Source organism: Lepidochelys olivacea, assembly GCF_965140295.1.
Source record: "Lepidochelys olivacea isolate rLepOli2 genome assembly, chromosome: 8".
In the NCBI taxonomy this organism is placed as follows: Eukaryota; Metazoa; Chordata; order Testudines; family Cheloniidae; genus Lepidochelys; species Lepidochelys olivacea.
The window spans coordinates 14,567,230-14,593,900 of record NC_140418.1 but is presented as its reverse complement, the minus strand read 5'-3'; the positions used below and the strand labels follow the sequence as shown (position 1 = coordinate 14,593,900).

Sequence of the window (26,671 nt, the reverse complement as noted above, 5' to 3'; positions counted from 1 at the left end):
TTAGGGCTGAACTTAGCTTTATAGCTTTTTTTTGCACTGTGGGTTGCCAGAACAAAAACTGGTATATAACTGGTAAACATGCAGAAATACTATTACTAGCTGCTATCTGATCTTGGTCAAGTCATGTCAGGATTCTGCCTCAGTTTTTCCATCTGCAAAACTGGGATAATACTTATCTCAAAGCACTTCATAAAGGCGTTAACAAATCAGAAGTACTACATAATAGCTAGATAATGTCATTACAGCAAAAAAACACACTTTTTCTACAAAATCCTTTTTAGTTCAAACACATCCTATAAACTAAGTCCCATCACTTCTGACTGTAAAATGATTATCCTCAAATGTTACTGTAAAATTTATATTTGGGTGTTCCTTATTTACCTTCCATCAATTACTTCGATACCTGGGCCCTGATCATGCAAACATTCAGCTTTATGGATGTGAGTAGTCCCCTTGAGTTCTATAAGACTACTTGTGTGCGTTTCACAGCATCGGCATCATATTTGTGCAAATCAGTTTTACTTGTAAGCAAAAGTCAACTAGAAGGTGTGTGTGGTGTTCTCTTGCTTCATATATTTGCACTAGCCTTGCACTTCTTGCTTATGTAGAACTTCCCTTGATTGCAGAAGGCCTTCAATTGAAGCTTTATCCAAGCAATAAAATTAGGATAAAGCCAACTTTTACTAACAGTAGATTCAGAACAATAAGTCGGATGGCAATTTTGCTAATGATACATGCAAAACAGTAGGATACAACTATATTGGCTATGTGGTGCTGGCAGGTTTAATTGTCAGTTAACCTAAGTAACTTTTTTGCATAAATTTGTCATTCTCAAAACTTTTCTCTTGAATCCTTGATAATAAAAGAATAAATCTGATTACATCTCTTAATCTAGATTTGTTACTATTTTCGTCTGCATCTTCCCTTGTTAATTTTAGGAATCTCTGCATATCAACTCTGAAAGTAAAGAAAGTTTGAGAAACACTGAGACTACTTCAGGTGAGTACATTTTAGGCTATTAATATATAGAATATATACAACTTTAAAAATTGGAATTAAAGGACCATTCTATAAATATTGCTATTACAGAACAACTTTTAGATTTGACTTCTGCATTATTCCTGTACTAGCTCAGACTGCCCTACATTCAGAAAGTAGGGCTGTTGATAAATCAGTTAACTCACACGATTAACTCAAAAAAAAAAAAAGTAGCGCAGTTAATCGCAGTTTTAATCGCACTGTTCAACAATAGAATACCAATTGAAATTTATTAAATATTTTTGGATGTTTTTCTACATTTTCAAATATATTTATTTCAGTTATAACAGCGAGTACAAGTGTTGTATTATATTTGTATGGCAAATATTTGCATTGTAAAAATGATAAAACAGTATTTTTCAATTCACCTCATACAAATACCATAATACAAGCTCTTTATCGTGAAAGTGCAACTTACAAATGTAGATTTTTTTGTTATATAACTGCACTCAAAAACAAAACCATCTAAAACTTTAGAGCCTACAAGTCCACTCAGTCCTACTTTTTAGTCAACCAATTGCTAAGACAAACAAGTTTGTTTACATTTACAGGAGATAATACTGCCCGCTTCTTGTTTACAGCGTCACCTGAAAGTGAGAACAGGCGTTGGACAAGTTTAATACAAGTAGTTAGCACATTTCTATTTTTTTGCTCTTGTATTTAGCTGTGATGGGCTTGAGAACCTTTTCCAGACCTGACAAAGAGCTCTATATGACCTCGAAAGCTTGTCTTTCACCAACAGAAGGTGGCCCAATAAAAGATATTACCCTCACTCGTCTTGTCTCTTGAATATCCAGAGTCTGACATAGCTACAGCACTGCATATTACATTCAGAAAGTACGCGCTGTTTGAATCCAGGTTGGGTTTCTATTTCTGTTGATTCCAACGCGCGTTTGGTCAACTTTTGTTACAAAGTGCTTCTGAGTGGCTAATATATTTTACCTTCATTTATGAAGAGGACTCTCCTTACAAAATCGACACGTCTCAGAAAAGCCCTCTTTCTCTGTATTCTTAACTTTCCAGGAGCATATAGGAATGTATTCCTGTTAGTTACCGTTTGGCATTTTAATGATCAGTATTACTTGGCCTCTTAAGATTGGCTGTAGTTATCTGAGGTTTAGGTGGAAGAGTGGTCTATCCTCAACTATTTTTGTCTAATTTTTCCCTAATCTTTCCAGTTGCAATCTTCAGTTCAGTTATACCTCTGGTGTAGTCAAGTGTCCCAGACAACAGTATGATGGGAGACAAACCTAAAGTGATAGAATTCTAACCCTTGAACTTGAATAATGCCTTTTGGTGAGTCTCTAAGTGTACTAAAGAAGGCCAACCGAATATAACAGGATGATCTAAGCAGATAGCCATTATGCTGTCCCATGTGACCCAGAGGCAGTGCTAGCCCACTGGGGACCCTAAGCAGGAATATTTTTTGATCCCCCAATGCAAAATAAGCAAATAGGGGGCTCCCTTGAGCTACTTGGGGCCCTAAAAGCAATTGTTTAGCTGACTGGCCATATGCATAATTTGAAGTAGTTTTAAAGGCTGGCAGAAGTGGTTCCTTGGGGACTTTAGTACTAGCTGGAGATGCTGAGCACAGCATGCTCTGGCCACATCCCCATCCACCCCCAAAATGTGTCTGGGATAGGGTGGCCTGAGCAATGCACAGCAGTTGGAATAGGGTCAGGATCTAGCCCAGATTTCTTTTAAAGTTTAGTCTGCTTATGCCTAGCACCAGCTCTGGCTATACCCAAGGGAATGGAGTCTCTTGTGTAACTAGCTTACTTCTGGGAGTTAATTATATAGAGAGGTTTTTAGGTGGATAATTGATAACATGTTTAAGCTCTGTGCCAGTCTCCAAAATGTCACTGGGAGGATTACCTAGCTACTCTAATAGATCTGTGTCCTTTGGCTAGAAGAACAGTTTTGAGTGAAGGCCTGTTAATCAGGGCTATCCCTACTTGTTGAAAAGTGCCATGGAATATTCAGATTCTACCTAGACTTCCATTAGACCCCTACCAGAAGGGATCTACTGTAGATTTAGTATCTCCTTTAAAGGACAGTATATATGACTACACAGGGAGCTCTGCTGCAGTGTGAGCTTATATAAGAGTCCCCTTTAAGTTGACCCTAACCTATGAGGTTCTTTCTCTGGAGAAGGAGGATGGATGAGTTGATCCACAACTAACTTCATGCACACATCAAGAGTTTCTCCAAATACCAAAAGACCTTACCATTCTTATGACAAGCTGCTAGCTGCTTATGGCCACGTCTGATGGATTTTAACATTCAAAACAAATCTGTCTGCATCTTGCAGCCCAAACCTTGTCATTTTTTAAAATGAATCTTGCATGAAATGAGTGAGATACCTACTTCCTTTAAAGAATAAAGATAAGCCAGGTTTTATTTTGCACTTTTGTGTTAAAATGTTGTATTTTAAAACTACCCATAATAATTGAAGATATTTAGCCAATTGCAGGATCAGAATTTATACCCTCACCTGATGGTCCATTGACAATGTTTCAACCATTTTTTCCTCTTAAATTATAGGAATGACTCTGCCTACAGGTGTCTCTACCTTTCTACTGAGCTGTTTGGACATGGATTCCAGTACAGAGTCTACTGATAGCATGAATAGTTGCCCATCACCTGAAATATTCAGGGATGAAGATAGTTTAGGTAAAATTTAATTTTCAAATTGGATTTTCAGCCTGATGTAGAAAGATATGATGGGTGTAGAAAGATACATAGATATAGTTAATTATACTATTATATCTGAATATTTGTATCTTTCACTCCTTGGGTCAGATCTCTGGATTGAGCCAGGCTGTGCTCATTGCAGGATCTACAGGGGCTTGATCCTCCAATCTAGGGGCTGACTGGCCATATGCATAATTTGAAGTCGTTTTAAAGGCTGGCAGAAGTGGTTCCTTGGGGACTTTAGTACTAGCTGGAGATAGCTGAGCACAGCATGCTCTGGCCGCATCCCCATCCACCCCCAAAATGTGTCTGGGATAGGGTGGCCTGAGCAATGCACAGCAATTAAAATAGGGTCAGGATCTAGCCCAGATTTCTTTTAAAGCTCATGCTTCAGAGGGGTAGCCGTTTTGGTCTGGATCTGTAAAAGCAGCAAAGAATTCTGTGGCGCCTTATAAACTAACAGACGTATTGGAGCATGAGCTTTCGTGGGTGAATACCCACTTGGTTGGATTCATGTAGTGGAAATTTCCAGAGGCAGATATAAATATGCAAGCAAGAATTGGGCTAGGGATAACTAGGTTAGTTCAATCAGGGAGGATGAGGCCCTCTTCTTGCAGTTGAGGTGTGAACACCAAGGGAGGAGAAACTGCTTTTGTAGTTGGCGAGCCAAATCAGTCTTTGTTTAATCCTGAGCTGATGGTGTCAAATTTGCAAATGAACTGAAGCTCAGCAGTTTCTCTTTGAAGTCTCTGATACCTGGTATGGAAATTTCCACTACATGCATCCAACCAAGTGGGTATTCACCCACGAAAGCTCATGCTCCAATATGTCTGTTAGTCTATAAGGTGCCACAGGACTCTTTGCTGATTTTAAAGTTCATAATGTTTAATTAGGGACTAAAGCAGGTAAAGTTAGAATTTTAAAACAATCAAAGGGAAAGATATTTTGAACTTGCGTACAATAGAAAAGCATTTAACATATGCAACAAAACTTTACTTTTCTATGTATATGTACTCCTTTAAGGATGTCCTCTCTGACAGGTGTCAGCATTGGATAACAAAATAAAGACACGGAACATTTAAACATGGAGCACAATGTAAATGCTGAAAGATCCCCCTAGTTCTGGTGCATCCTGTTCCCTATATCATAGACACCGCATGTTGCCTTGATGCGCAAAGAAAATTTGTTGGACTGTTAATCATACTTGGTATTCACTATCCAGTTAGACTCATTCTGCCTTTCCACAGACCTTAGCTTTAAATGTTCAAAAGTCTGACCTTTTTTTGTGGACATGAATTCATGTTCTTCAAGTGCTATTGGCCAGAATAAGCCTACAGATTGTGCCTTTTGACAGTCTAGGCCTAATGTTTTAAATGCTTCGAGATCATTGGATAAAAATTGCATTTGCAGTGTACGCTGATCTACTATATTGCATCAGAGATTTCAGCTGTGATTTATATTAAAAAACAAAGGAAATTATGGGTTTTTGCTTTTGCAAGGTATGTAGGGAAGAGATTGACTGCAACAGCTGGCAGAGGACCTCTCACAATGCATTTCACCCTAAATGAGGGACTTATCTTTCAAACATCACAGGTCTATATTATACATTTGGTAAAGGAATTAACTACAGAGTGAAAGGCAACTTCCAACTGTATCTTCTGTGTTCAGACAGAAATAATTCCAATCCTGAGGAATTTCTCAAATATAAGAATTCTACTCTCCTGGACACCAGCAAAGCAGTGACCATAGATAAGATGCTGCAGCTTTCAAATCTTTCAGAGATATTAGGTGACTTCTTTTTATATTAAATTATTTCAAATGCTTATTTCACTTTATTTAAAACTAAATAGAGTTCACTCTAGAAAGACCTTGTAAGTCTCTATGCTTTAGTTAATTCATTGGAAAGGCCCTTCTGCACTATAGTGAATAGCACCTCAAGATAATGATGTTTATAATACACTTTATATAAATATTAATATGTAGTAGGATATCCTCTACCTTTCATAGCTATCTTTAAATTCAAACTTTCTTGTCTTTTAGAGACCATATCAGAGGGTCATCAAGACCAGTACTTCGGGAGGTAATCTTTAAAGCGGAGAATTTGACTTAATTTTTAATAAACCTACAAAGCACACGTATATCCTTATTTTGTCCCGTATATGCAAATTAATGTCCTGATCTACAAATACTTGTGCACCTGCTTGATTTCAGTCTGAGCAGCCCCACTGGTTTAAGTGGGACTGATCAATTAAGATAAGTGGGTGAGTAAGTGTTTGAACGGTTGAGACAAATGTCTACTAAAACAAGCAAACTTCTTGGATTTTAAGTGGCTCCACTACACACTACCTACATTTTTCGGTATTCTTCTGGATATATTTCACTATATAGTACTTGATTTTAGTTACTACTTTTTGCTTTCTGCAGTCTTTAAATTATAAAATCCCTTCATATTCTTAATCTACTTGATTTGATAAACTGTAGGTATTTGAATCATTTGGTCAGCTATTTTGTGTGGAAAAATTACATTACAAAAAAAGTAACTGAACTCCTAAGCTGCTTTGATGAAAATGAAGAGGAAAGTTTAGAGCTATCTTATAATTAGTTTTCTGTAATTATTTTGCTGTCTAAATTTTAAGATACTTATAACAGAATTTTCATTTGTTATTATCAGAGAGTCACCATCAAAATGCAATAAAGATTCTTCTGAATTGATGAATGTTTCAACAATTGTAGCAGGTAAAACATGGCCTAAAATAGTTGTACTACTTGCAAATTAGTAGTCTATTAAATTTTTTTATTCCACTTTAAACTTATTTGGAGTCTGCTACCAGTTACACTGATTCCCAAAGAATTCTGTCTTACTAGATCCTATCAACCTAGTGACAGCCTAGCCCTCTACCTTGCAGAAAACCAATAAGGAACATTGCTATTTGAGACAGCAAGTCTTGGTAACACAGTTAATTGGATAACTGCTTACATTAATTTGCCACCTAATCTCCTCTGCCAGTGACTTCAGTGTGGTCTGAGAGATCTCAGCATGCAGGAAGGATTATTTTAGGGAATATAAAGACTGAGTGTACTGGAAGGAAAGGGCTCATAATAGCTAATATTGGTAGGGAAAGGGGTTTGACTTGTTGGTCTTACTGGCAGGGGGTAGGTGAGAAGCAGTTCCTTGCTTTTATTTTTCACTGTATTTAATATCTGGCAGAGACAAGTACCACTGAGGTTAAGTGCTTTTTAAAAAAAAAACCTGAACTATATAGTTCTTAAATCTCAGAAAAGAAGCTAAGAAGGTCTATTAAAAGTAAAATGTTCTGTTTTTAATAAACCGAATAGACTTTAAGATTAGAAGGGACCATCATTATCAACTAGTCTGACAGTCTGCACATTGTAGACCACAGAACCTCACCCACCTACTCCTGTAATAGATCCATAACCTCTGGTTGAGTTACTGAAGTCCTCTAATCATGATTTAAAGACTTAAAATTGTAGAGAATCCACCTATTAAACTACTTTAAATTTGCAAGTGATCAGTGCCCCATGCTTCAGAGGAAGGTGACCCCATGCCAGGGTCTCTGCCAATCTGATTCAGAAGAAAATTCTTCCTGACCCTGAGCATGTGGGCAAGCCCCACCAGCCAGACACCTGGGAAAGAATTTTCTGTAGTAACTCAGAGCTCTCCCCATCTGGTGTCGCATCACTGGTCATTGACTATATTTGCTGTTAGCAAATCTCTTGCTATCTATAACCAAAACCATAGAAACTTCCATTATCATTTATATGAAACTTACAGCCCAGGTCTCCCTGTTGGAACCAGGCTTGTGCCTGACCTATTAGCTCTCTCAAAACCTGAGCCTTGCTATGAGCAGGAGAAGGGAGGGGGAAGGAACCTCTTTGTTAAAACCCCTTCCGTAAAAACTAGGTTTCATCCAGAACACAGTCAACTTTTACGAGAAACCAAACCCCCCTGTATACCAGTTAATCACATACAGTGTCCAATGAAAAAGGCAATTTCTTACCCTTCCCCAATAATTAAAAAAAAAAAAAGTTTAATTTAGCCAGATACTAGACTGCTAATTCTTATATTTTGAGTCTTGTTTTTTTATTTTGTTTGTGGTATTTGAAGGTGAAGGCTCTTATTAATATCATGAGTGGCTCCTGGTAACTCAAATTCTGAATGAATTCCTACTAATTTTGCAGTTTTGGCCACGGTCCAAAAAATTGCTTAATTTTTTTCTGGTTAATTTGGGCTGAAAATATCAACACAGGCAGACCCCATCAGAGGCTGCTTCCTGACTTATATAGTGTTTGCTCTCTGCTCTGTGGTTTGTGTGCAAAGTTGGGCAGCAGCAGAGGGAGCAGTAGGGAGACAGGCGAGCAGGAAAAGCACTCTAAACTTCTCCCACCAAGGACTGAACCAGGAACAGAGCAAAATCAGGGAGCAAGAGAAGCAAACTCTGCATATGGATTGTGGCATGATCTGTGATTCTCTTTCAAGGGATAATTTACAATGTAGGGATGGAGAGCATCTATGCTCCTTTTCTCCAATAAACCAATTGTTTTCATCACAGGAAAACAAGTGTGTAAAATTGTGTCTACTATGGAAAACACTCCAGATATAAAAAGGAGTACATTCTCTTCATTACCTGCAAGACCAAAGAGACAGGTGAGGGTTTTAATGATTAATATACCTTGTTGTAATTTGAGCACCCATATATCACTAGGAGAACTAAAAAAAGTGTAATATCTTGATGGGCCGTGTTTCCTAAATGTTTTTGAAGGCAATTATTTTTGCAGGTCTTTGGTAATGGTAAGTGTAAAGAACCTGGGAGATAGCTGTATCTTTTAGGTGTTCTAGCTTGCTGACTGTTACATGGGTACAAAGAATTAATTCAGTCCTGGGTAATTTTTGCACATCTGCAAGAATCCAAAGACAGTGGCTTTAGACCACCCTGATTACTGGTGCTTAACTGACAATACAGGTGTAAAAACCTTTTGTTGTTCTTTGCCTATCCAAAGGAGACATTACCATCTCTATCTTGAGACAGAGTAAGGGCTTTTAGAAAGTAGACACTGTTAAAAGCCTCAGACCTGAAGCTGACAGGCAGAGACAGTCTGCAGAGACTGTAAGCTGGCTTCCAGAGAAAGGGGGGAGCAGGCAGGATAAGTAGGCCTACCCAAATTTGAGGGAAATCTTAAGCTTAGGTCAGGCAATAAGGCATGTAGATACCTTGTTTTAACCCCTTTCACTGTGATTGCGATGTTCCTATGGATAAATAATGCTTGGTTTTGAAGAAACTGTTCCATGTCACTGCATCTACCTACTGTTCACAACTCCAAAAGGGAAGTCTAAGCAGGGTCCAAGCCCAGTTGGACCTTCTGAGGAAACATGGTTGGTAAACAGGAGTTGTAAGCAGATGACTCAACCTAAAGGTCATGGGATTCCGCTCTGAGAGTAGTGTAGGCACTTGGCCTATCACTTAAAAGGGGTGCCTCTGGAGAGACCGAGTGAGGGTCACTCTGGAACCATGGCCGGAAGTAATACTAGATTTGTGTGCATTTTGAGGCAGGGAGTGTGCGTGCGTGCGCGCAGTGTCTAGCGCAACAGAACCCAGAGCCCTGATTGGGTGGCTACGTGCTACTGCCTACATTGATTAATTTAACTGTGCTTAACTAGATCTAGGAGTGTGGTGTAAGGCAATAATCTGACTCTTAAGAATCGATGTATTGTGCTATCCTTTTGTCTGGCACTTCAGATGGTGACAATGGGGGTCCATTTTATAATACAAAATATAATTGTTCATCTCATTATAGCTTGATAACCAAACTGCTAATCCTAAAAACATGAAGTGCCGAAAAAAAGTAAAATTCAGCAGTCTGTTAATGAGTGAGACATCTTCATGCCATCAGCTTGCATCTCCTGCAGAACACATTTCAACTAAATCACATGAGTTGACAGCGGAAGTGCTGTCATCCAAACAACCAGACATTGAGATGGTAAGCATTTCTACTGTGCTGTTTACCCATGGAGGCTTAAAATGAGGAGTTCCCACAGATAAAAGAATTCCACTGGGCAATGATGGAAGCTGTGAAGGTTGATACAAAGCTGCAATCTCGAAATGACAAGTATCAGGCAAACTGAGTATATATTCACTTTGAAGCAGTGAAAGTTAGGCTTACATTTACATAGTCCATTTTCAGCCTTCCTTGTACACCCAGAACGCCCATTGATGCATAAGTGTCCTGAGTGCACAAGGCAAGCAGGATCAGGCCCTATATTGCTGAAAATGAATCTGGTTAGAGTATGTTATACTCATTTTGGTCTTGTGTATACTAAGCTTCTGGTTGGTTAACATCTCCATTCTTTCATTAACAGTGGACGGAGTGCTAGTGTAGAATGCCAAGTGGCATCTTCACCACCTGCTCTGAGTAGTGTTAGAGTACGTAGTAAAGATTCCAGCAGCTGGTCTACACTAGTGCTTTGATCATTGGTAGTGCAACAGTTAGGAATTCTAACAAAAAGCTTGGTCTAGACCAGTGGTGGGCAACCTGTGGCCCATGGGCCGCATGCAGCCTGTCAGGGTAATCCACTTGTGGGCCGCAAGACAGTTTGTTTACATTGACCGTCCACAGGCACGGCCGCCCGCAGCTCCCAGTTGCCGCAGTTTGCTGTTCCTGGCCAATGGGAGCTGCGGGAAGGCCTGTTGTATGGCCTTGAGGATTGTGTCTTATGCAGCAGTAGAAATTAGAGTGGAATTCAATGGGAGAAGAGTTAGGCCAGTGCTGTAATGCTTTGGAACAAATCAAATCTGCTGCATGCAACATGTCTGTCTCAGACACTATAAGTAAGGCTAAGATTATGTCATGGAATTCCATGACTTCCAGCGACCTCAGTGACTCTGGGGGCCCCGCAACTGATCAGCCTCCGCGAGCGGCAGGGGACCCTCGCGCAGTGGTGGGACGTCCTGCAACTGGCCAGCTGCCACAGCCGCCGGCAACCCCTGAACTGCCCAGCTGCCCCAAGTAGCTGGGGCCCCACCGCAGCTCCCAGTTGCCAGCAGTGGTAGCAGAGGAACCCCAGAGCTGCTCAGTGGCCATGGGCTCCCTGCAGCTCCCAGACACTGGAGCTGCTTGGGGGCAGCGGGCCCGCTGCAGTTCCTCAGCCTCCATCGCTAGCAGGCCCCCCTGCAGGGAAGTGGGGGGACCCCCCAGCTCCAGTCCCGCAGGGCAGCAGGGGGACCCCTCCCAGCTACTAGACAATGGGGTCCCTACAGCTTCCAGCTGCTGTGGGATGGGGGCAGGATGCTGGACCCTCCTCCCTCCCCATTTTGTTAGGGATGTTTTTAGTAAAAGTCAGGGACAGGTCACAGCTTCCATGATTTTGTTTTTTGCCCGTGACCTGTCAATGACGTTTTTACGAAAAATATCCCTGAAAAATCGTAGCCTTAGCTATAAAACAATCTAAAAGAAATGGGAACTTCCCTGGGAATGAACACTACTCTGCATGTTTCATGAAGACATCTGTAGCATAAAAAGCACAGCAAAGAGTTTGGGAAACTTCGAAAAATTTAGCCTGAGGAGAGGCAGCAAAAATAGTTGGTCACTTTCTCAGATCTCTACCTTTTTCATGGCTTTTGAAAAGAAATAGGCAAAAAATGTACATAAAATCATTTACGTGTACGACTGGAAGGAATCTCAGTAGGTCATCTAATCCCATTCTCTGCACTCAAGGCAGGACTAAGTAATAATTAGACCATTCCTGACAGGTGTTTGTCTAACATGTTCTTAAAATCTCCAGTGATGGAGATTCCACATCCTCTCCAGGCAATTTGTTCCAGTGCTTAACTATCCTGACTTTTACGAAGTTTTTCCTAAAGTCTAACCTAAACCTCCCTTGCTGCAATTTAAGCCCATTGCTTCTTGTCCTGTCCTGTCAGATTATGGAGAACAATTTTTCACCCTTCTCCTTGTTACAATCTTTTATGTACTTAAAAACTGTTATGTCCCCCTCCCTCAGTCTTCTCTTCTCCATATTAAAACCAATTTTTTCAATCTTTCCTCACAAGTCATGTTTTTCTAGACCTTTAATCATTTTTGTGGCTCTCATCCGAACTCTCTAATTTGTCCACATCATTCCTGAAATGTGGCACCTAGAACTGGACACAATACTGCAGCTGAGGCCTTATGAGCACAGAGTAGAGTAGAGGAATTATTTCTTGTATCTTGTTTACAACACTCTTGCTGATGATACTTCCTAGAATGTTTGCTTTTTTTGACAGTGTTACAGAGACTCCTATTTAGCTTGTGATGCACTACAACCCCCAGATCCCTCTTTGCAGTACTCCCTCCTAGGAAGACACTTCCTATTTTGTTATGTATGTAATTGTTCCTTCCTAAATGGAATACTTTGCATTTGTCCTTATTGAATTTCATCCTATTTACTTCAGACCATATCTCCAGTTCGTGCAGATCATTTTGAATCCTAACCTCCAAAGCACTTGCAACTGCTCACAGCTTGGTATCATCCACAAACTTTGTAAGTGTACTCTATTCCATTACCCAAATCATTTATGAAGATATTGAACAGAACTGGACCCAGGACCTATCCCTCCAGGACCCCACTTAATATGCCCTTCCAGCTTGACTGTGAACCACTGATAACTACTCTCTGGAAATGGTTTTCCAACCAGTCATGCACCCACTCCATCTAGGCTATATTTATTAGGAGGTCATGTGAGACCGTATCAAAAGCCTTATGAAAGTCGAGATCTATTACATCTACCACTGACCCCCTATGCACAAGGCTTGTTACCCTGTCAAAGAAAGCTATTAGGGTAGTTTGAAATGATTTGTTCCTGACAAATCCATGTTGACTGTTACTTATCATGTTATCTTCTAGGTGTCTAGAAATTGATTGCTTGATTATTTGCTCCATTTTCTTTCTGGATACTGAAGTTGAGCTGACTGGTCTGTAATTCCCCAGATTGTCCTTAATTCCCTTTTTATAGATTGGTACTATGGTTGCCCTCTTCCAGTCCTCTGGAATCTCTCCCATCTTCCATAAGCTTTCAAAGATAACCACTAATAGTTTGCATAGCTCCTCGAGTATTCTAGGATGTATGTCTTCAAGCCCTGCAGACTAAAAGACATCTAACTTGTCTAAGTCATTTTTAACTTTCCCCCTATTTTAGCCTCTGTTCCTACCTCATTTTTGCTGGCTTTCACTGTTAGATGTCTGATCACTACTAAGCTTTTTGGTGAAAACTGAAACAAAAAAGTCGTTAGCACTTCCACCATTTCCACATTTTCTGTTATCTTCCCCCCTTTCCTCCATACTGAGTTTGAGTCACAAAAACAAAGTATGTGTGTGGGGGAGACCCTACAAATGACTTATCAGCCTCAGGCCTCTGAATGCTGGTTTTTGGATCCCTTTGTGTATTGTATGTTTCTTCTTTCTTCAGTATGTTTAGGCTCTTCCAACTATTAAATTCCAAAACAAATCAGACTTTCTGAATTATGCCTTACTCAAAACTGAAAGCCTGAATAATACATGTTCAGAGGACTTTTCACCCTCCACAGTAAGTGACTGCAGAATTAATATGGCAGAATTCATATGAAGTGGAATTCGTATGGCTGCAGAAAATCAAAATAAGTCACAAGTCTGGATTTTTAAAAATGATCAGATTCCCTCAAGGGCAAATACATTAAACTAAATTAATTCTGAAAGTTGTGGGGGGATATGAAGTGGATTGCTTTGGAGACAAAACTAGTTAGTGTCACTGACAACTAGTATCTTCTATCTTGTTTCCTAATTCAGAATGATTTGGAGAATACAGGGAAGAGATATAATTGCTATCAGACCACTAGACAGGGAAGAAGTGTCTAATCTATCCATCTGAGGGTGGGCTTGAGGAGTAAACTCTCATCCCTTTATGCTGCAGTAAACTGATTCCATGCCTTCATTTAAAGAATACAAGAACAAAAGTAACATGAATGTAGGATAAACTGTAACTTTACCTTTTAGATCAGTTTCTTAAAATTTTAATAGAATCCCAGAATATACCATTTTGTACAAAGGGAATAGAATAAGACCCCAAATTACTAATGAAGGAAATTGCCAAGAGTATTTTTGATGTTTACATGCTCTTGTATTTCTAAATAGGAAATGAATTCTAAAGTATTGATCGCAGAAAAAAATAGACAATTGCTAACAAGCACAGCATACTTTCAGCCAGAAGAATTAGAGGTGAGATGAACATACAAAACACTACTGGGTACTATCTTTTTTTAATATGGTAAAACAGTTGAGTTAAAGTTGATCTTTTTTATAAATTGAGACTGTTTAGGAATAAATTAGATGTACAATTTTACGCCTCACTTATGCATGCAATTACCTGATTTGTGACACATTTTTAAGTTACAAACTATTGTGCAGCAAATCCAGTCAACTGGATGTTTCTTAGAATACCTACTTGTTAAAATTGAATGTTTGATTTTTAAAATGATTTTATATAGTTAAATGAACACCTTACAGCTTTATTTGCACCAACATATTTCAAAAATGTTTGTTAAAAACAAATGCCACCTATATTTAAATTGTATTTTAAAAACCTTTAATTCCTTAGATTAATGCATTAGTTTTTATCTTTGTGCAGGACACATGAGATGAATTCAGACAAAACAAACTGCACAGTTTTAGAGAGAGATGCTCCTTCAATAGGAAGACTCCATAATATGGAACCAAATTATTCAGAAGGAAGATGTACTGGCTCTCTCCAGTATTGTGTGTTGTTTATAATACATCAAGCTTTTTCTGTTGAACCTGCTTTGGATACTCAAATTTATTAACCCTAACAAGCCACGTGAGACATATTAACATTATTCCCATTTTATACGTGCAGATACTAAATCAGAGCATAAAGATTTCCACACTGCAGCTGGGAGGGAGACCCAGCCCCGATACAGACTGCTTGCACAAGCATGCTAAAAATAGCATCGAGGATGTTGTGGCACTGGCTGAGGCTTGGGCTAGACACCTGCGCTCAGACCCAGGGGATTGGGTGGGTTTGAGCCCAGAAGGCTAGCCTGAGCTTCTTTCAATGCCGCAACATCCACACTGTTGTTTTCAGTGCACTACCATGAGCCCCTCTATTGCAAGTCTGTCTACCCGGGCTGGGAGACTCCCTTCCAGCTGCAGTGTAAGACATATCCTAAATGATTTACCCAAGGTGACTCTTCAGTGATTTGGGAGTTCTCTCAATACAGGCCATCTCTCATTTAGGAGCTAGCCAATTTGAATTTAGTTTTGTTTATTACCTTACCAGTAAATCAGCTGAATTTTAAGTACATATTACTGATATTGCTTATATTTTGGTTGAGGTGTAGTTTAACTTGTCACCAGTGCACAAGGCCTCTTTTGGTGAAGACTTATTCCTAAATTCAACGGGTCCATATGTAAACTCAGAAGAAATTGTTCCTTCATCTTTGAGTTCAGAAGAAAAAATTTATCAGGTTGTAATCTTGAGATGTATATATATTTTTTTAGCCCTAGCCTAATAGTTTCATGATAGAATGCATTAAGAGTATTATAATAATATACACAGTTGACTAGAACTTAATGATAAAAATATTTAAATGCTTGACTTTAAAAGTGTCTTGAATATTTTGAGAACTGTTGCTATAGTATTTAATTAAATGTACAAGAGTAATCTTAGTTTAATATTCTGTAGTAATATCCTTGATATCTGTGATCTCTAATGGCTCTATTCCTCCCTCTTTGTACAAACTCCTTCTGATATCAAGACCTTCCCTTAAAGAAGGTGTGTGAGAAGATCACTTACATGCCAATAGCTGTTATATAACTGGAGTTGCTTCACTCTTCTTTTCAGTCTCTGCATAACAAAGAAACACAAAACAAGAAAACAAATACAAAAAACAAAGAAATCTGCTCTATTATTAAAACGTCACCAGGGCTTAGGGTCTCCATGGTTCACCGAACTCCAGTAAACAGAAACACATTGCATCCCCCTGAAGGAATACCTGAAGGTAACAGAATATAGAAAATTGTTTCATATGCAAATGATAGAAATACTTGCTTGAGCATGGGAGTTGTAGTTTCTTTAAAACACACACCCCTGCATCTGAGAGATGGAAAAATTATAATAAAGTGGTGCAACAGAGAAGCATAGATGTTCTCCGTAAGATTCGAAGAGGAAAGCTGTCATTTTATTGAGCTTCCCAAATGAAACACCTTTCACACTTGTGTAGTGAAATCACTGTGCATTATAGGGAGCGTGTTCAAGAAATTTCCCGAAACTCTAACTGGAGCCTATCCTCCATGTGAGGGCCACAGATAGTTGCAGTTTCTGCATTTGCTTGTCCACAGAGATTACATGGGTCCTTTTGGTCACCCCCAAAAGGACAGGAAGGAGGTATTAAAATTGGACCTACACAACTTATCAAGGCATTGATCCTCTACCACACCTTTGTTTTGCAAATGCTAACAGCCTCACTTACCCACTTTTCTGATGCTTCAGGTACCTCTGTACTTTAGGCCCATGCTGCCCTATGGTTGGGAATAAAACTCTGTGTCAATATTTATGAAGCTGCCACCATATCTTTTCTAAATCCTTCCTTAAAACCCACCTTTGCCATGATGCTGACAAATCATACCCTGGAATTGGTTAGGCTAGTGGCCAGCTGAGGCTTTTAGTTTTCTGCTAAACATTGCCCATTTTGTTGCATCTTCCTCTTCCATCCCAGTTGTTATCTTGTTGAGCCCTATAACTTGTTTGAATAAATCAGATCTTCCAGAAAGGCATCCAGTCTTTATTTGAAGACTTTTACAAGATGGCGCATCCACCACTTCTCTTGATAGTTTGTTCCAATGGTTAATTGCCCTCCCTGTTAAATATTTGTGCCTTATTTCTCCTTTGAATTTGTCTGGCTTCAGCTTTCAGCCACTGGTTCTTGTTTTGCCTTTTCCCTGCTAGATTAGTGCTCTTAAGTAACTGGTATTTTCTCACCATGAAGGTACTTAGACACTGTAATCAAGTCACCTCTCGGTATCCTTTCCGATAGGATGAATGGTTTCCCCCTCTATGGCATTTTCTCCAGCCCACAAACAATTTTTGTGGCTCCCTTCCCTATTTTTCCAACATCCTGTTTAAAACATGAACACCAGAACTGGATGTAGTATTCCAGTATTGGTCTCACTAATACTGTAAACTTTTCATTTGCAGATTTCTTAGCATGCCTCTGGATGGCATGTCTCTACTTAATAGTTAAGTTTAAGACATTCTTCTAGTTTTAAGAATGTTATTTCTTTCAAGAACTTTTTCAGAAAAACTATTTACAGCTAGTTGGCCATTTAGACTATGGCATTATTTAGCTTCAACCCAGAGACGAGACACTAGCACAAAATGGCTCATGGGCGTTTTTAATGCAAAAGATATTGTTTACATTTTACCATATTAAAAGAATACATAGATCATCTAGAATATAGGTTAAGTGCTTTTCAAAATGTGTCAAAATTATCAATAGCTACTCCTCTGTATAATGACAGGTTTCAGAGTAACAGCCGTGTTAGTCTGTACTCGCAAAAAGAAAAGGAGTACTTGTGGCACCTTAGAGACTAACCAATTTATTTGAGCATTTTGAAAATGAGCATATTGAAAGCTCATGCTCAAATTGGTTAATCTCTAAGGTGCCACAAGTACTTCTTTCCTCTGTATAGATATAGGAGTACAGTGACAAGGGAGTGTTCTCTTTTCATCTTGTGCACAATGGCATTAGAAAAATGCAGAACCTATTCCAAAATAACTGGTAGTAAGTAACTAAAATAAACATTGGTTCAGGAATAATGGGACACTTGTAAAACATAATGTGATCCAATTCTAAATCAAGATGTACACATATTTATAAAGTATTACAAAATGCTTATTCATGAGCAGAAGGGGAATTCAGAGCTTCTTTGCTGTTCTAGTTTTTTGAGCTCTTTCTCATAGCAGAAGCGTTAGCAAGATGGTAGGCTGGGTTTGCATGTAGCCTTTACCTTGAAATCGGAAATCAAATTCCGATCAGGTCACAAGTAGACTCATGAAATCTTTTTAAAATATCCACCGTCCATTATAAACTCATTTAATCTTCCTGGGGGGAGGTGGTAGAAATTAGAGGTTCTTGGCTACCTTACAGTGGGCTTGATCCTGCAATGGACTGAGAACTCTGGCCCTAGCCCAGCAAAGACATGCTTACCATCAAGCATAAGAATATTCCCATTTAAATTAAGGCATTAAGCATATGCTTAAAATTAACCACGTGTGACTAACTGCACTGATTTCAATGGAAATATGCTTATGTTTAAAATTAAGCATGTGCCTAAGTTTTCCTGGATTGGGGTCAGTGTGTTCAGTAGCTTGTAGAATTGAGCCTCGTACGTACATTTCCCATAATACCCTACTTTCCGGATTATTTTGAACGGATTATCCAGTTTTTTCATATTGTAGCTCTGGCATGTTATAGAACTCCTCTATTGAAATGTTTCAAATTATAAACACTGCATTGGAAAACTCTTCTTTTTGAGAAAGTACTGTGCAGTACATAAGACTTGGAGAACTGAATGTTTAAACTTAGGTTCTCAAAAGTACTGAGCACTTAAGAGCTCCTATTAACTTAAAAGTTTGAGACTGATATTTAACTTTACGTAATTGTTACATTTAATGCATTAAGTGAAACTAATTTACTAAAAACTTATGCTACTGGTATTTAATCTGTCAAATTTCTAATAGCTGTACAAAAATGTTTAAATCCCATTTGATTTTGTTCCTCTTTCTGCATATATTTTCCCCTCTGTATACGCTCTACTTCCACTTCATCTATTTCTGTGATCCTCCTTCACCCCCTTTAAATTTCACTTGTGGAGGATCTGATCATAGTTCTGTAGAGTAGATGTCAATTCATTTGGGGTATTCTGTGTGCAGAATGGTTCCAAGTTCAGTCCTCTGGTAAGTATGTAAAAGGCAAACTTAAGGTATTAAACTCAAAATACTGTTAATTCTCTGTAAGCATGTCTTTTCAGGCATTTGTCTTGTTAAGCTATCAGAAACATGGGTACACCTAAAGAATTCCTAGAACCATATCCTGAAATTCATTTCCATGGAATTGTCACGCACATACATTTCTGCATATACTGGCAATCCCTGAGAAATACTTTATTGTATGTAGACAATAGCCACTTACTAATAAGAGCAGGATCAGGACAGTACTCCTTATCTGTAACTTTTAGGGGGAAAATGTCTGCAGAACAAATAGCTGCACAAATTTTAAATACTGTTATCCCGAGGGTCACCAGATGGCGCAGTTGCACATAGTCTTACAAGGTCTCATTAGTGAGAGTACTGTTCTTTCTCTGAAGAAATACTTTTTGACATTTCTTTTTAGAGGAGCCGTGGCAAGAAGTAAAAGTGAGTTTGCTCTGTTCCTTAATCTTTCTAACTAGTCAGCTCTTGAAACAGTTGCTTCCTGGGAATCTGTTTTGGCTGAGATTTTTGAGAGGGGATTGCTGGCATGCCGTGACCACCTCTGTCAAGGGCTGGGGTATATAATGTAAAATAAACAAGTTGTATTAAGAATATACCCAAACTTTGCATTGCTGATTTCTCCTCTAACAGGAAGCTGACCTGTAAGGCCCTGGTACCTGCTACCACTCAGCAGAGGGCTGACTATACATACCAGTTATGCCACAGACTAACTAAAGAATTTTAGACTGATATATTCTAGAGAGAGAGTTTTTACATGTATGATAAACTTTTACCCTTACATTATTTTTCAGATGTTATTACAAGTACCAAAAACTGGGTCTACAGTGACCATGGATGAGCTCTTTGGTTTTCTTCAGGAGTCAAATGAAAGAGTTAAAGGTCCCACTGTAAGGGGCAGAAGTATATGATCACAATATAGAAGAGGAGGCTCACAGAAGTGTAACCTGCATTGTATAGTGTAGTCCATTATCTACAGATGTCAGTTGTTGAGGCATTTGAAATAGCGTGTTCACACATGCCTTGCAGGAAGTTCTTAATGATTTGTTTAAAAAAAATTGTACAAATAAGTGATATTTCAACTCGGGCAGTGTTCTGTAGGTGCACCATATATTCGATTAATCTATATTCAATTAATTGAAAGAATATGCATGGAGGGATGGGTGATTAAATTGTATTAAATAGAAACATTTGGATTGATATGCCAACTTGCTAATATTTATAAAGAAAATTATGAAAACTTTAAAAGTAGTGCTGAAGTCCTGATTATTTTTTTAGTTAAGAATAATCATGAAAGTGAGAAACTTAGTGTTGATGTGATCCAAGTAGACAGCTTGCATATGTACCTCAGTCCTGTTCTACAGCATCTGATATGGTCATTCTGAACAGAGACTAATTAGTTTATCGTGGTGTTCTTGCCATATGGAAAAATATCTACTGAAGGTCTAGATGAAATCCCATATTAGAGCCTGACCATGGAAACCCCTACTCATGCAAGTAATCCCACTGAAGTCTATCAATAGGACTAAGTAAAGGCTACTCACGTAAGAGTTTGCAAGTTGAAGCTTTAGCGCTCCAATCCTGCAAGCAATATGCATGTACATAAAATTCAGCACACGAGTAATCATATTGACCAGGCAGGGTTATTAATACCATACTCTGACTTTTGTGAAACTACTCACAGGCTTTCATTTTAATACATGCATAAAATGTACATGTTTGCAAGATGGGGGGGCCTAGTTGTTTTACCTTTGATCTAAGACATTTTCTAATTCTGCAATAGGTTTCCAGATACTATTGTTCAGTTTTGACAGGGAGGGAGTGGTATTTGCCTAAAACAAAAGTAAGGTGATTAATTTGGAAGGAGTCAAAGGTAATTAGGTACCCACATTCCATTGACTTTCAATCTGATTTGAGTACTGGCTACCTTAGACTCCTTTAGAAATTCCTAGCCTACGGGAGCACATCCTAGGTTTCTTAAAGAACCACAGCCAAACTCGCAACCACTTACAAACCTGGAAAGAATAACCAGAAAGAAAAGGAATGGAAGTCTCAGTCTACATAAGTAGGTCATAAGTACACTAATTTGGTGGTCTTCCTATCACCACTCTTCTATACCACAAAGCAGCTACACAACTTAGCAGAATTCATTTTAATTTCCTTAAACAAATATTACAGCTACCTTTTTTGCTACGCTAGCCAGCTGTCCTATATGGCCTAATTCTTTAACATTAGACTGATTCTTAATATTACTAGCATCCCCTTATGAATCCATCAACTGAGGATTGCTTTTTAGCCTTATGCATTTAAACACAGGTATGGTGCATTTAACCCATTGTGCATTCACTTCAGTCCTATTTAATGAGATAATTAGCTCGATTGCATTCTTTAGTACATACAATGAGGAGTTTAAAAACCTCTAATGTAAAGCATTCACATATTCAATAACTCATTGTTGAAGTGAGTGCTGCTCAGTTCCTTTTCTAATACTGTAAAAATTTGCTCTGGGATTAATTTTTTTGACCACATTCTGTCCAGAATCAATTTTTATGTTCCCAGCAGAACTTTCTAAAAGGTAGGTTTTAGAAACAAAATAGAGGGTTTTTTCTCTACTAACACTCTAAAGGCTGCCCAGCCTCCCTGATACTTTCCAAAACACAAAACCCAACAAGGTCACTGTTTTATGAGATTTCCCCTCTGCTGCCTCCTGGAATGGTTCTCCACTGTTGACACAAACAGTGACATAACTCTGAATGACATGCTTCTAATTTCATCCAGGAATCTACACCATGCAGCCCCTCTGTGTTAATTTAAACTTTATATTGCATAAGCTATAGTAAAGGCTTAGATTTGTTCTTGACAAGTCCTTATTTTAAGTTACAAAATTGATTCTTTTGTGCCTTGGACTTAACTGGGTTCAGGGAGTGGGGTATGTAGAGCAGTTCTAAGCCATTAGGCTATGTGGATGTTCCCTTTTTGGGGCATCCACCAACTTTTCAGCAGAGGCTGGCCCCATCAAGATTATTTGATGTGCCCTGTGTGTAGGGGAAAGAGAGGAGTCTAAAAGTGTTTCCTGATGGCTTCAGAAGAAGGTTCCTTGTTTCCCACCTCCTCCTGGGCTGTGCAAAGGTGAGCATGCACCTGATTTGCAGGTTAGATTATCAGTCCCATTGATTCAGTCCATAGATTACTAAAGATGCTGATTGCTTCAAATACCATGGTAAGAGGCTTTTAGAATAGTATTTTCCCCATGCACCTTTCTTTTATTATTATAAAGGTAGACTTGGATACCCACAGATTTTTCTGATATTGGTGACAACCACTGGCTGTCCCTTCAGATTAGAATCTGTCTGTACGCATACATATCCTGCTTTTAATAATTTAAACAACATTGTGTGATTTTCTAAACCTCTTAGTTTATATCCCTTGTGAGTTTCTTGGAAATCAGAATTCCTTGATTCTCAAAACCAAGCATAACTTTTTTACCTACATCCAACTTTAATCAGTAAAGTTTAGGGCCTGAACCTACTCTCATTGACTTAAAAGGATGTATAACGAGGCCCCAAGCCTGCATTATAAAGGTTATGGCATCACACTGAAAATCTTTGTCCATTATTTGCAGTATTACAGAGTGCATTCATATTTGGTAACCCAATCTGTGTGTATTTGGTAAATCACTGTAACAAGAAATTGTTCCTAATACCATTATTGCCAGATGATATAAGCTCTTAAACTTTAGAGCACCTGGAAGGTTTGGTTAGAGGCTGACTAGGTCCCTGATTGTTGATTGTCAACTCTTTTTTTTCATGCTGTGTATCTGACCTGTTATAAGTTTCTTTCTTTTGTTAATACCTGTAGCACCTTAAATTTAACTTTCGTGTCATACGATCACCTCTATGTCAATCACATTAAAAGTGAAGGAAATAAGTGAGACAAAGTGGTGGGATGACTAAGTCTAGAAATATCATAGCCTAAAACTTGAGAATTACAAAGTGCCTGAATTCTTATGCATATGAGTAAAATTACTCACATGTCTAGATGTTTGTAGGATTGGGCACTAACATCTTCTTGTCCTCCACACAGCTGCACTTTTTAAATCATTTTCATCTCTGACCCTGACAAATGCTACTGTTTTATTTAGTATAATTACTTGTCTAGCTACTCTTTTGCCCCAGGAAGGAAATTCTATTCCTGTTGAGACCACAACAGCACCCAGTCTTGTTCTGTTTTTAAATCAATTCGGTATTTTTTCATGTTTTGAGTCTAGGCAGAAAAATGACTGCATAAAATTTCACTGGAAATGAAAAATGGCTCCTTAGTATTAGTGGGAAAAGGTTACAGGTCACAGTCAGTCGCATGTATAATGCTTAAGGGCCCAATTGTGCAGGCAGCTTTCATAGGAACAGTCCTTGTTCACTGAAGTCAAGGGGACTTCTCCCTGAGAACTTGAGGCCAAAATATCTTTTTGAAGGATTTTAACTGTCATTTCAGATGAATCCTAATTCTAGTGTAGTTCTTATATAGGCTAATTATTTTAATCACTGAAATATGTCATATAGATACATGTTTAGTAGAGAGATTTGACTTAGTAATTATATTTTAAATACAATTTGCAAGCAAGACTATTTTATTAAGTTTAAAAGTAAATTACAGTTGGATGCTTTTGATTTCAAGTGCTTCCAATTTAAGAGGAAAAAATACTTAATGCTTCCTGTGTATATGTATGTATATGTATAATTAATTACCAGTCATATATGTGTGTGGGTGTGTATTTGGTATAACAGGATTATGCAGCCTTTGTGACTCACTGATACATGCAATAAACTTTAGAGCATCTGCAACTGAATTTTTGTCATTTCACAGGTTTCAGAGGGGCAGCCGTGTTAGTCCGTATCAGCAAAAACAACAAGGAGTCCTTGTGGCACCTTAGAGACTAACAAATTTATTTGGGCATAAGCTTTCATGGGCTAAAACCCACTTCATCGGATGTGAAAAAAACAGTAAGCAGAATATATATTATAGCATGTGAAAAAATGAGAGCTGACTTACCAAGTGGGGGGAGGGGTCCAGTGCTAATGAGCCAATTCAATTATGGTGGAAGTGGCCTATTCTCAACAGTTAATGAGAAGGGGTGAGTACCAAGGGAGGAAAAATCACTTTTGTAGTACTAACGAGGCCAATGCAATCAAGGTGGCCCTTTTCCAACAGTTCACAAGAAGGTGTGAGTATCAGCAGAGTAAAATTACTAAGGCTCCTCATCTTAAGTTTTTGGGCAGAGAACCTCTCTTCTCACATATAGCCCTTCTGAAGTTAATAGGGCTGTATGTGGGGCAAGGTGCGGTCTGCAAAGATCCAAGTCCAGCAGGAGGACCTATTGACTATACACAAACTAGGAAAAAGAAACCACCATTTCTCTCATGGCTTTTCACTGCAGTAGAATCATAGAATAGCAGGAGTGGAAGGGACCATCATTTAGTTTAACCCCCTGCTCAAAACAGGACCAATCCCCAATATTTGCCCAGATCCCTAAATGGCCCCCTCAAGGATTGAGCTCACAAGCCTGGGTTTAGCAGGCCAATGCGCAAACCACTGAGCTATGTCTCCTTGCCTTAATCTTTAAGAGGTTATAAGAGCACATATTGAAGGGTAATGAAGGCCTCGTCACAATAATAAAATACAATTAAAAAACTCATCAGAATTAACTTAAGCAATTTCTTTTAGTAACACTCAAAGAAATCGCTTAGATTAATTCAGAAAAACACACTTCCTTAATAATCTTACATCATGTTGTTTTACTTCACTGGCTTTGGAGAATGAAATGAGGTTAGTGAGTTTCACTTTAGTTAGTTTTGAGTTAACTTTATTTTCTAGTTCTGCATTTGTACAATGCTGCCATGTTTGTACTGTAGACAGTGATGAGGAATCCTAAGATCTACCCAAAAATTGTCCTTTATTTAAATTGTTGTTGTCCTACATTATTTAAAGATATTTTCATGAGGTATTTACTAAGAGATTGTGCAGAAACCTCTAGCTCCTCTTGATTTTTGTAAAACCTAGTTTTTAGGCTAAACAGGGATACTTGCTCTAACTGTATTTTCTTCCTGCTTGCAGTGTTGTTATAGCTGTGTTGGTCGCAGAATATTAGAGAGACAAGATAAATGAAATAATCTCGCTTCTTGGACTAACTTGTTTTCAATTTCACCAACAAAAGTTGGTCCAAAAAAAGTTGTTACCTCCTCCACCTTGTCTGTTTTCTTCCTGATACATTAATTTGTTGTTACCACTTTAATACTAGTTGGTAGTATTTTGTGATGTTTGTTTATAAGGTGAAGCTTCCTCTTCATGCAAATCTCCTTCACCTACCTTCCTTCCTCTGGTATTGCATAGTCTGAACCGCCCACATCACTTTTGCTTTCATTCAGCTCCCTGCACGCTGGGAGAATTTCTTAAATCTCCAAACGGCAACTCTCTACGAACAAAGGAAGAAAAGGTAAAAAGCTGGATCAACCTGGAGCCTCCTGTTTTTTGTACCCAGCTCCACAATTCCCCTGGCCTAAATAAAGAACAAGCTTAGTTACTGTTCTAAACCTGGCCCATTTCTGGCCCCAATCATCCTAACTCTACCACATAAAGAGAGAACAGGTGTATATGCTCTTCTTACAACAAAAACAGCACCAACAAACTGGTCCCTGATGTAGCAGGGTCCAGCAATGCTGGAACTGTGTCAATTTGGCATCTGGATCCTGCCAGGTTCTGGCCTTCCACACATTCCACTGCCTACATAGAAATCCTGTTTAGCCACTCTTGTTGCATCTGAGTACCCAGGAATTGTACCATCAAAATAGAGGAACAAGTGGCACTTCTAGTAGTGGAGGAAGAAATTTTGCCCTCCAGGAAATCCCGGTAGAAGAAAGCTGCGAAGACTCTGATGCACCTGCATCCTGCTGGATTTGGCGGATGTATGGCTGCAGCCCCGCGTTTTACCAATACACGCGGTACAGATGCAGTTTCTCCAGGTCCTACCGGAAAACGGGAAGGTTTCCTAAGACGCTGATACAATTGGGCGGGCAGTTGAGAGGCTAGAGCCCAGCTGGGGCTCCATTGCAGCTGGAGCCTATTCTCTGTTGAGGCAGGGGCTTTCTTTTTTGGAGGAGGAGGAAGAGGAGCAAAAATTCGGACCCGGCTGCCTGTCCTGGACGTGTGAAGCACCCTTGCGGCGAGACGCCCCAGGGGTCTTTGCTGGGAGAGGGATGTCTACACGCTCGTTCTGTATTTATGTGGGTGAATCAGGGCGACCCTGGCTGGCTCCAACAGGAGCGAGGTGCGGGCTGGAGGTTTTTGCAACGCGGTTGCCGTGGGATGCGGGCGGCCCCGGCGCTATAGCCGGGGCCCTGGGAGGGGTTAGATTTATTCCCCGTTACTAGCCAGCGGGAGCTGCGGCCAAACGCTAAGAGATCGGTCCAGCTTTCCCCCCGGCCCTCCCAAACCCCAGCTGGGCGGCCGGAGCACGTGGTCCTGGGGCCTCAGCCACTCAGCTGTGCACGGCCCCGGAGAAACCCCTCCCGGGCCCGCCTCCCTGCGATCCTCCTCCTCTGGCAGCTCCAAGTGACTAATTTTTGTCATATGACTGTGACACCAAATGGAGTCGGGTTCGCGGAACTAGCTGCCTGCCAGAGGAGTTGGCTGCTCCAGCCCCAGCGCCTCCGCTGGCTGGAGGGAGAGAGAAGGAGGCCGAGGGAGGGGAGCCGCGCACCCCCAAAATGCCGCCCACCTTGTTTCAGAAGCTCTTCAACAAGAAGCACGGGCTGATTTCCCCTGCCCGGGACCCCAGGGAGGAGTGTGTCTTCAGGTAAGGAGCCCTTTCCTCTGTCTCGCCCCTGCTCCCCGACTTGGGCCACTTTGTT

General features: G+C 39.5%; 2 protein-coding genes and 1 long non-coding RNA gene across 7 annotated transcripts in view; 2 read left to right on the top strand and 1 right to left on the bottom strand.

Annotated features, from left to right (window-relative positions):
- Positions 1-19,954, top strand: part of MEIKIN (meiotic kinetochore factor) — a 24,147-nt gene extending 4,193 nt beyond the window's left edge. Inside the window, exons 5-14 of one of the 3 annotated variants that reach the window (XM_084637665.1) lie at positions 939-999; positions 3,583-3,711; positions 5,401-5,520; positions 5,773-5,812; positions 6,404-6,468; positions 8,304-8,398; positions 9,547-9,729; positions 13,895-13,978; positions 15,621-15,777; positions 19,562-19,954. In XM_084637665.1, the coding sequence (XP_084493791.1) occupies positions 939-999; positions 3,583-3,711; positions 5,401-5,520; positions 5,773-5,812; positions 6,404-6,468; positions 8,304-8,398; positions 9,547-9,729; positions 13,895-13,978; positions 15,621-15,777; positions 19,562-19,608 (981 nt within the window). In that variant the 3' untranslated portion in view covers positions 19,609-19,954. The remainder of the gene's footprint in view (positions 1-938; positions 1,000-3,582; positions 3,712-5,400; positions 5,521-5,772; positions 5,813-6,403; positions 6,469-8,303; positions 8,399-9,546; positions 9,730-13,894; positions 13,979-15,620; positions 15,778-19,561) is intronic. The other 2 variants (XM_084637666.1, XM_084637667.1) reach the window with 2 other exon arrangements.
- LOC311525488 lies at positions 1,414-26,671 on the bottom strand. 2 transcript variants are annotated; one of them, XR_014712791.1, is made up of 5 exons: positions 26,539-26,671; positions 25,131-25,236; positions 16,249-16,297; positions 15,573-15,623; positions 1,414-1,625 (listed from the first exon to the last, which is right to left on the bottom strand). It is a non-coding gene; the product is annotated as an uncharacterized lncRNA (long non-coding RNA). The 2 variants fall into 2 exon arrangements; XR_014712792.1 differs by lacking the exon at positions 26,539-26,671 and adding an exon at positions 25,702-26,127.
- Positions 26,387-26,671, top strand: part of FNIP1 (folliculin interacting protein 1) — a 93,945-nt gene continuing 93,660 nt past the window's right edge. For both annotated transcript variants that reach the window (XM_084637664.1, XM_084637662.1), the window contains exon 1: positions 26,387-26,616. In XM_084637664.1, coding sequence (XP_084493790.1) covers positions 26,528-26,616 — 89 coding nt within the window. In that variant the 5' untranslated portion in view covers positions 26,387-26,527. The remainder of the gene's footprint in view (positions 26,617-26,671) is intronic.